General features: G+C 41.9%; 1 protein-coding gene across 1 annotated transcript in view; it reads right to left on the minus strand.

The window, feature by feature from the left end:
- The window catches only part of gtf2b (general transcription factor IIB), a 19601-nt gene extending 9099 nt beyond the window's left edge, over positions 1–10502 (minus strand). The window contains exons 1-4 of the mRNA XM_061693095.1: positions 10433–10502; positions 5404–5516; positions 4185–4318; positions 1039–1185 (exon numbers count right to left, since the gene is read on the minus strand). Of these exons, the coding sequence (XP_061549079.1) occupies positions 1039–1185; positions 4185–4318; positions 5404–5516; positions 10433–10449 (411 nt within the window). The 5' untranslated portion in view covers positions 10450–10502. The remainder of the gene's footprint in view (positions 1–1038; positions 1186–4184; positions 4319–5403; positions 5517–10432) is intronic.
- Positions 10503–11194: the final 692 nt, after the last annotated feature.

Genomic DNA, 11194 nt, shown 5'->3' on the forward strand with positions numbered 1-11194 from the left:
CATTCACACTCACATTCACACCTACGGGCAATTTAGAGTCTTCAATCAACCTACCACACGTTTTTGGGATGTGGGAGGAAACCGGAGTGCCCAGAGAAAACCCACCCAGGCACGGAGAGAACATGCAAACTTCACACAGGCAGGAACAGGATTTGAACCCCGGTCCCCAGAATTGTGAGGCAGATGTGCTAACCAGTCGTCCACCGTGGTGCCCCGCAGCACCAAAAATGTGAAAATAAAGAAGACCAGTGCAACAAATATGACACGGGCTGATCTGAGGAGCAAAAATTTTGCTTCAACGTAAGAGTAGCAATAGAGGACGTACGTTCCAGAGGTGGGTCGAGGAGCCAAATATTGTACTTAAGTAAGAGTACTGTTACGTGACAATAATGTGACTTAAGTAAAAAGTAGTCCTCCAGAAAATTACTTCAGTAAATACTAACTACTAACATCAAGGCACAGTGGATGACTAGTTAGCACATCCGGCCTCAACAGTTCTGAGGACCGGGGTTCTGCTGGCTGCAACCATCTAGTGCTGGTAACTCAAATTTTTGCTTGAAATGCAGTCCACTCTGCGTAATGTGGCAACAAGCACCCTGCATTAAAAGACAAGCCTGTATTAAAATCAAGACAGAATATCCACAGATTGCTTTATAAAAAAATAATAATAATTTTTAAAAATAAAATGAAAATACCCTGAGTACCTTGCTTCCCTTTCCAACATCCTATCTTTGTGACACAGGATTTTCTGCAATGACCAAAACTAAATTATAGCGTTGACTAGACATAAGTAAAACACTTCAGATGTAATTGTCTCCCGTTACCCCAAGATGGGACCAATTTGTTGGATAAAAGCAAGCCCAACTACATTCAGCGTAACATGGTGTTGGATTTTTAATTAATTGTTTTGATTTATTTCTATGCCATGAAAATGCGGTCCATGAAAATATTACTCTACGTAAAACCAGTCCGTGACGCAAAAAAGGTCGAGGACTGTTGGAATAGAACACACAAAGTGGCTTGTAGTGGTAAACTTACTATGATGTTCCTCGGCAAGTTGATGCGATCCGCCATGGTGGTGATCTCTTTGAAGGCGTTGAGCATGGCGCGGTCCGAGCTGCTCATGGTGCGCCGGTTCTGGTACTTGGAGTTGCCAAACTCGTCAAAACTTGCGGCGCCAGTTCCCTGTGGTGGAAACCAAGCACTTTTACCTAAATAGTATCACAGTGTGCATCGCTACAAGGACTACATAAAAAAAACATACCGTATTTTCACGACCATAAGGCGCAATTAAAAGTCTTAAATTTTCTCCAAAATGGATGGGACGCATTATAATGTGGTGCGCCTTATGTGTGCACAGAGTTCCAACATCTATAAATGTTGTTGTGTGATAAGCGCTCCGCTTGATTTTTTCTTTTTTTTAGCAATTCCTGCCGACACTCTGCTTACAGAGAGGAAAAGGGGTGTGGCTGAGGACAGGGGAAGGGTGCGTGAAGTCGGACGCTAAAGCCACGTCCCCAGTAGGTATATAGCACCGGGGTGTTTTTTTTTTTTTTTTTTAAACCGCTTGACTGACTGTGAGCATTTCCGGGTGTGCATTGTGCAAAACAACATCGGTTTGGCTAAGAACCCCCGAAAATGTCACCTACAAAGAGACACGCTTACGGAGCACAGTTTAAATTGCAAGCTAACAGTTACGCGGAGGAACATGGGAATCGAGCAGCCGCGAGAGAATTCAAGATCAACGAATCCATGGTTCGCAAGTGGAGGAAGAAGGAAAACGAGCTTCGCCAAGTCAAGACGATGAAGCTGAGTTTTCGCGGAAAAAAAAGAAAAACAAAACGCAGAAACAAGGCGAGGTGGCAATGGATTAATGAGCAAAGAACAGTCGGGAGAAGCGTCTCAAGTCACCATTCGACTGAGTGCAATAACTCGGGGCTTTCCATCATTCTGGGAGGCTTGACGAACCGCTGAACATCCGTGTAAACAGGGCGTTCAAAGTGAAGTGAGCGGCGTGGGACCCATGGATGACAGATGGCGAACACTGCTTTACTAAGACTAGGGAGGCAGCGCCCGGCAAGTTACGCCACAATTTGTGAATGGATTGCGGATGCTGGGGCTAACGTGTCTGCTTGCATTTCTAATCCCATCCAACCTGGTCAATCCGGCCTGCCAAAGATTGGTACAGATCCGCGCAAATCATCAAAATCATGACTACATTCATTTGACCTTCTCTTATAATGCCGATTGGTTCCACCAGGTTGTGCTGTAAAGCCCAGTGGTTCCACCAGGTTGTCCTGTAATGCCCAGTGGTTCCACCAGGTAGCGGAGTAGGTACAGTGATACATTGACTTTACTTTCTTCTGACCTCTGTACTTCTCCATCATCACACTCAAGGAATATAATGCATATGTAGTACTCTTTCTAGGCATGAAACCATACTGTTGCTCACAAATATTCACTTCTATCCTGAGTCTAGGCTCCACTACTCTTTCCCATAACTTCATTGTGTCACCAACTTTATCCCTCTATAGTTCCCATAACTCTGCACATCACCCTTAAAAATGGGCACCAGCACACTTTTCCTCCATTCCTCAGGCATCTTCTCACCCGATATAATTCTGTTGAACAAGCTGGTCAAAAACTCCACAGCCACCTTTTCCTAGATTCTAAAGACGTCAATGGCATTTTTTAACGGGGATGGGTGGGGGGGGGGGGGTCTTGTGCAGTTTGTGTGTGATCGTCAAGCCTCTGGATAACTGCAATGAAGAATGGCACCCTGTAGAGGGCAACAATGCCTTGAGGTGAACGTCCCTCCCTCAGATTGAAGGAGGAGGAGGCGGCGGCGGGGAGGAAGAGACAATGAGAAGAGGCACGTATAATGACGGAAAAGAGAGAAGACAAAATGAAAAAAAATCTAAAGAAAGCTTTCAGTACTAGAAATTTAGTGCGCCAAAGCAAGAAAAATATTCCTGCGACCGACAGGAATGATGCCTTAGATCATGCGGGGGAATTTAGGATGATGCTCCAAGCCGATCCCTTTGCAGGATTGCTATTGCCGAAAATGCCTGGCCATATGGCGAAATGCTCTCGGGCGCTTGCCAGCTAATTGTCTGCCAACCAGTATTTGACTAAATGGGATGCGGAATCGTCAGATGAGAACTTCCTCTGGAAGCAGCCGAGCTTCATCGGAGACGAAGGTAACTCGTTTGCAGCTAGCGTTAGCTACATTTAGTGATCAAACAATTGTCCCTTCTCCTCTCCTTCAATCCTTGTTACATAAACATAATTTAGTCCCACTAGTTCACATTACAATGTAACATCTGTTGCTGTTCCAATACTTTTGCTCACTTGAAAAGAGGATGGCTTCAAACAAAAGGTGCTCTGCCCTGAGTTGTTTAACACATCTAGATGTAAATATCATGAGATAAAAGCTGTAATTCTGAACTTTCCTCTCATATTAATCTTTTGGTCTGAAAACCAAATGTCCAAAAGTATAACAACCAAAACAAAGGAATTGACCTTGCCGTTGCAGTACTTTTGGAGGTACTCTCTAATTTAACTTTGGAATTGATAACATGAATTTTAGGCTATATGTTATCATTTTCTGCTTCGTAAGCTTTCCGGTGACACTAACGAGGATAAACTAGTTAGGATAGAGGAGGATAAAAGTTACAAATTAAGTTTTGGATCAGTCGTCACTTGTGACAAACCTCCCACATTTGCTGAGATGCGTCAGATGGACGTCCTTTTATAGGGAAATTGGGGCGTGGTTTAAGCAGACTGCAGATCGCGTAATTCAAATTGGCCAGACAGCCTTCAGACACACTACCCCCCCTGGCTTTCGAACTCACTACCACCTGACCTCCGAAACACAGACTTATCAGCCCTCTTCAAATCTAAACTCAAGACTCACCTATTCCCAATTGCTTATTCACTTTAACGTTGCCCATATCATTTACCATTGTAATTTATGTTTTTTGTTATTTTATTGTAATGCTTGTCTTTTTTTGCTGTTTGTACGTTGACCTTGATTTTCCTAAAAGGCACCTATAAACAAAATGAGTTGTTATTATTATGCACTTTTTTAAATGATTCAACATAATTTAGTGCAAAGCTACAGTTACAGTTGAAGAAACCACTGTGGTAGCCTTTAGACAAGGATGTTTGTGTGGTGAGATGACCTTGCTGATCATGGTGGTGAGGTCTCCTCCATTCAGCAGTGGGTTCTGGGCATCTCCCACTCTGGACGGGTCTTTAAGGGCTTTCTCATTGGAAAACGTCCTCCACTCAGAGCCAACGTCAATCACTCGATCACCTGAACAGAACCCCGCCAAAAAAGACACTTCGGAATAGGAAAAAAACTAAGTGTAATCCTTTTGGATCACACCCACAGTGGCGCTTGCATCAGTATTGGCCGGCATACATCATCTCCCTCCTGGTTTAAGCGGCGTGCTCAGGGGGCTTATTAAAGAGAGCTTGGTTTACCCACAGCTTTAACTTGCTGGCTGCACCACATGCTACTTTGTGTACGTAACAAACGGGTTGTGTACCAATAAATCACTCATCAAGCAGGCAGTTTAGTGTGAACCCTTTAAAGACATCTGTACTGAGTGGGACAAGTACTGTACTGTGGAAACGAGTACAGGCCAACACAAGCTTTCTAGTTTTACATCACGACCCTTTTAACAGCAGTCATGGTGACATAGTACAGGCTTACATAGGAGTCCATTCTATTTAGGCTTTTGAGCAGTGATTCCCAACCACTGTGAACCCACACATTAGTGACTGTTTAATTTAATTGGTCAGAAAATAATTATTTACAAATGTATCTTTGTCCATCTACCTATCCCAACGACGTATAGTGACAGGCAGAAAAAAAAATCAATGCACTTCCACTTGATAGCAGAAGGTACAATTACCCGTCTATCACCTGTTGCTATTCACACAACAGAATTATAACTTCATGTTCAACTACAACGTACGAGATTAAATTTAAGAGTAAATTGTGACAATTATTATTTCTGTATATATCGTTTTTTCTGACATGCCGGGAGATTTTTCTAATGTAAAATAATTGCCTTGGCTAAATAAAAGTTTTTGAAACACTGCTTTAGAGAAAGGCTAGGCAAGATCCTAGTAATAAATCATCACCACTTGCATCATCATTTGCACTAAGGACAAGATAAGTGTATTTACTACAAACTACCACTCAAGCATGTTGATTGTTTTACATTTACGACCAAGAAGTGTTTTTTATACAAAATGTGCTGTAATTACAACTTTACGAGTGTGTTAGCGTAGGATACGAATTCGGGTTACGTGGCCACCTTAGAAACAAAACACCATCCTAGACAGAGTATATTAAACTGTCACCTGTATATTAAAAAGGCTACGACCTACCTACGACAAGACCACAATCGGGGCAAATCATGTCCCCTGCTCGGTAGTCCTCCACCAGAATGGCATCGGGGTGGTTGGGACACTGAACTCTAGGAAGGGTCGATCCATCTCCACTGTGGAAGCAAAACAACGGGTCGATGAATGAGGAGGAAGATGTACTCTATTCTAAAAAGCCCATTCAATATAGATAATGTAAACAGCGTTGGAGGGGTGGTTTAAGGAGGCTTTCTGTTGTAAGAGATTTAAACTATGTAATATAAATGGACTGAGAGCAACAACAACAACAACAAAAATGGAGAAAGTGTATTACAATATTTTAAAGGAGACATATTATGGAAAATTGACTTTTTTTGTTTTTGTTTGACACAAATAGTTAGGATACTATTCTACTGTGGAGTGCCTGCCAACCCATTAAGTGTGAAATTGTCAAGTGCAATTTGTGTGAAATTGTCAAGTGCAATTGTCAAGTGCAATTTCACAGCTGAGTGAAAAACTGAAAATACAATGAAATCTGTACTGGCACTCGCTTTATGGGGGTGGGTTTATTTGGTTAAATTAGCCTGTAGTGGCTTTGCATGAGCGCCACTCATTTGCAGTCCAGATGCGGGAAGCGTGAACATCTCCAAATTCTCCAGAATTCTCCAATAACACCACAAAAAGTCACTAGATTTGTTTTTGATTGCTGTTTTGGGGAAAAGTCACGACAAGTGGCGTTTGAAAAGTGGCGAAGATATTCGTCGAAACGCCCTAGCGGCCACGGTCATCATGGTAACAAAAGTCAATATACCCGGGAAGTGTTTTAAATTGTGAAAACATTTGTACAATATCTCCTTTAAATGGCAATTTCACATTGAAAATCATACTAAATACAACTTCACTGGCAACTGTGTGAGGGTAAAGTCAACAGAAGGGGGAACAAACAACAAATTATTATTATTTGAGGACATATTAACAGGCCAAAATGAAATTGCCGAGCCAACGTTGATTATCATATCTATGCAAATGCAAATAAAGCGCATGGCAATCAGATTTGAAGTAAGCGCTTTCAGTCCTTGCGCATTCAGGTAATTGCATTCAGTTGTGTTTTCTCGTTAATTAAAAAAAAAACTGAACAAAGGCTTTGGTTGACGCCTTAAATTGCGTGTATGGAAAAACCAAAGCAAAAACTTGCCCCTGCGTCCTTCAATTCCTATACAGAAGGCAAGTTATTGATAATATTTAAGCTATTGCATTTTTATTTTAAACGTCTAAATCTGTTTCTGTATACATAAGACATACGCACTTTGGTATTTTTCTTCCCCTACTGTACAGAACGGTAAACTTAAAACCAAGTTGCATCATTAATTTCCTAAAAAGAAGAGATAGTATTGATGTTACACTTTCCTTCAAAGACAAAGCTGGAATCCACAACTTTTGTTTGTTGAAAAATATATATTTTCACCCAAGCCAATACGAGAGCAGATGACAAAATGCTGATTAAGCCTGTCACATCTACCTCTTCGAGGAGCTGCTCGCTGCCAGCAGCGGTGAGGGTGGTCACCACCCAGTACTCCTCCCGTCCTTACCGATCTGATTTCTGATCTGTTTTTATTGCTTTTGTTGAGCTCATTTCTGTTAACGTGTGTGTAAGTTAACTTTCTAGGGACCCAGCGATGTGTTTTTCAAGAAATCCACTTGATTATAACGTTGAACGTCATAACGCTGCTGCCGCTTCACCACAGTCACGACGTGGAGAGGTTCTCCCAGCCGCGACTTCCTGAATCTCCCTACGGACATGGATCGCCGGTGACATACGTGACACAAAAAGTAGACTTTACACTGATCTGATAATTAGTATTTTATGCTGATCGGCTTTCATGTCATAATTCGCCGATCCGATCAATGACGTAATCGATTGGCCAATAAAGTTTTTTTCAATCTTGTCAGCGAAAAAACATTCAGACAAACAACACAAATTATTTGCAATCTGTACACAACTGACGTACGTCGTGGGGAACGTCCTCTAAATGCTTCAACACAACAAATTTGATTGGGCACCTGAAGAATATACGCAAGGAGGAGCATGCCGCGTTCAAGCAACGCAGCGTGGGGGGGAAGAAAAAAGAAAAACGAAAAAAAAAACAGCCAAACAAATGCAAACTCTGGACAAGACCCATCCATATAGCTGTGACACTGAGAAAGTTAAAAGTAAGCATGTCATTAACAGTAATGGTTAAAGTAATTTGATTACAATAAAGTAATTTAATTACAATAATTTAGCACCCATTATTTCTGTCATGTTTTAATGTTGATTTGACCTAAACTTATGTCAGTGGCCAATCCTTGAATGCCCCCCTAGAGGTCATTGATGTTTTAACTTTTGTCTAAAATGCCAGAGAATAATTTTGAAGATACTCAGTATACAGTACACAAGTATATACAATAAATGAACAAGTCATGTAAATAGACACATTGCTCCATCTTGTGATCGGATTGGTGATTGGTTGGTTGGTATTATGGTATTAAAGTATGTTTGTTGTTGTTGTATTTTAAGGTTGGTTGTCTCCATCCTGCCTCAAAGTCTGCGCGGACCAGCTCACTCCAGTCTCCATCCTGTTTCAAACGCTCCACCATCATCCCAGTCACCATGAAACCTGCAATCTCACATCTAAATGACTGCAGGCTTGTCACCCTGACATCTGTGGTCATGAGGTCCTTTGAACGCCTGGTGCTGGACCACCACAAGTGCGTCACAGGTCCCCTCCTGGACCCCCTGCAGTTTGCCTACTTGTCTCGCCTGCCATTTGCCAGTGGATTTACAGCTTCCTGACGGGCAGGACACAGCAGGTGTGGCTGGGGTACACCACCTCATCTACACGCACCACCAGCACTGGGGCGCCCCAAGGTTGTGTCCTCTCACCGCTGCGCTTCTCTCTCTACGCGAACGACTGCACCTCAACACACCCGGCTGTCAAACTCCTGAAGTCTTCTGCCTCATCAAAGACCATGACGAGTCAGCGTATCGACAGGAAGTGGAGAGGCTGGAGCTGTGGTGCGGCCAACACAACCTGGAGCTGAACATGCTCAAGACTGTAGAGATGATCGTGCACTTCAGGAGGCATCCTTCGCCACAGCTGCCCCTCACGCTGTCCATCTGCCCTGTGTCAACCGTCGAGACCTTCAAATTCCTGAGAATTACAGTCTCTCAGGACCTGAAGTGGGAGATCAACATCAACTCCATCCTCAAAAAGGCCCAGCACAGGATGTACTTCCTGCGGCTTCTGAGGAAGCACGGCCTGCCACAGGCGCTGTTGAGGTAGTCCTACACAGCAGTCATCGAATCTCTGACTGCAACGGACAACCAAAACTGCTGAAAAGATTGTTGGTGCCCCCCATTCCTACCCTTGAGGACTTGCACGCTGCCAGAACTAAGAAAATAGCATGCAAAATCCTCCTGGACCCTGCGCATCCTGGTCACCACCTCTTCCAGCTCCTTCCCTCAGGTAGGCGCTATCGAACTATGCAAACTAAACAAGCAGACATTCTAACAGCTTCTTTCCTCTTGCCATTAACTTCCTAAACAGTTAAATTACAATTCCATCGTAATATGCTGCCAATTTTAGCAGCATATTACGAATAAATAATTATTATTATTTTAGCAGCATGTCTAATACAACTATGGTTACTACAAAAAAAAAACTATGGTTGTATTTTCATGTCTAATACAACTATGGTTGTATTAGACATGGTTGTAAAATTAGACATGGTTGTAAAATGTTGTGAAATGTCTAATTCAACTATGGTTGTATTAGACATTTCAAACTGCTCTAATTGCTCGAGGACTCTGCATCTTTTTGCACAATTGTCAAAAAAATTTTTTATAAATTGCACCGGCATTACCACATTACTGGTAACCTTTTATTGCTCAGTGTGTTTTTTATGGTTTTATGTCTCAAAAGTATTCTCTGTCAATTGACTGTCTGTTGTCTTACGAGAGCGGCTCCAACTAACGGAGACAAAGTCCTTGTGTTTTTGACATACTTGGCAAATAAAGATGATTCTGATTCTTATTTGAGCGGCCAGTGAGAGGCACAAACGTACGTTATGTATACTGCCCGTGTACATTTTGGCCACAGGCTTCTTTTTTTGCCACAGGTACATTTAAAATATAATTAAGTGTTGTTGTAAAACACAATAATATGTTTACTTTCTCATGTACATTATTTTAGGGGTTGGAAAGGAGGAGACTTGGCATAGCCTAGGTCTAATCGAAGCGACACACCCCTTTGTTGTAATGCTGAATACCAGCACGAGGCGGCGCCAAGATCGCAGTTTATAGCTTTAAGATTTACTCTGTTAAACAGTTTGTGGGAACTTTAAACCAAGTCGTATCTTTAATTTCCTAATCAGACGACGGTATGGATGCAGCACTTTGCGTGGGGGGAAAAACTATTTAAACAGCTGCTCTTTCATTTAAAATGTCATTAACCTGTACATAGATATATATGGGTAAAGTTATAAACAAGTTTTGTTTCCTTACTGCACCGAACCTTGAAGGTACGTAACGAACCGTGATTTTAGGCCCGCACTATTATACATTCAGCATAAATATACATAATGTGGCCGCAATGGAAACAAGTTTTGACACCGCTGCCTTTAATAGCACAGAAACAATGTTCCAATGTGATGACGCTGCGCGATGCCTGTCAGCGAGACAGAAGGGGCCTTAGCAACACGGCTAGCGAGCCGGGATAATGTGGCTGGGGATAATTTAAAAAAACCGAATATGAATCAACACCAGTGACAAATTGGACGTATCAATTAGCTTTTTGGTACATACTGAACGCAAAAAAACATAAAAACATCGTGTGGGCATAATGACCGGTGAGCTAACATGCTATGCTAACCAACAAGATGCTACCCCTACATTCATGTAATAAAGAGCGCTTCTATTGTTTCCTTGTCTTCGTGTCTAACTCTTCCATGTGTCACAAACGAAGAAAGTAATATCATCGAGCTATTTGTGACGAATAACAAGCAACGTACTCACCGGCTTGTCGACGCCATAGCGTAAGCACAAGCGTCTGTCAAAGAAACAAACCGCTGACAACGGAGGTACCCGTAATTATAGATTTCGATCACGTGGATTTTCCAGTACGGCAAATCAGAAAGCCCAAATGACCTCAAATGAACCTCGAGCATTATACAACAACAAGACCATACGATTAAATGGTTTCCCGCAGAGGTGGAAAAAAAAAACTAATAATAATAAAAGGACTGGTAGAAGCACTCGACGAGAATGTGCCTCCTTTTTACCTCGTTCATCAAGTTAAAAATACAGACTGAAACGTACTTTTTTTTTTTTTTTTTTTACTGTAAATAATATACAATACACGTTTCGATAACTTGGCTCAACAGAAGAAAAATATTTTAAACCAAGAACTGAATAGCGTTCGGTTCAAGCGTTTATGGTAAATTAGCTATTGATTGCAAGTTTCCCAATTGTGGGTGTTGGAGCAAATATTTCAAGTTTTTATTTTTTTACATATAGTTCCTAAGTTCTAACATAGGGTGGATCATAAGCGCCAAAAGGTGATAAAAACGAAGCCCCGGGTAATGAGTGGCAGGTGTTTGAACTGGGACAACATATAGGTTTCTTGACCGTATTACCTCGTTGATCGTGTTGAAGTGATTGTGGCAGGTGGAATTGAGATAATCGGTTCAAATATTAAGTACTGATGTTTTGGAATTTAAGTTTATTAATGGCAGTCTGGATAACGATGCACGATTTGGACACTTGTTTGTGCTCCCT

This window comes from Phycodurus eques, chromosome 13, assembly GCF_024500275.1.
Source record: "Phycodurus eques isolate BA_2022a chromosome 13, UOR_Pequ_1.1, whole genome shotgun sequence".
NCBI classification, from domain to species: domain Eukaryota; kingdom Metazoa; phylum Chordata; class Actinopteri; order Syngnathiformes; family Syngnathidae; genus Phycodurus; species Phycodurus eques.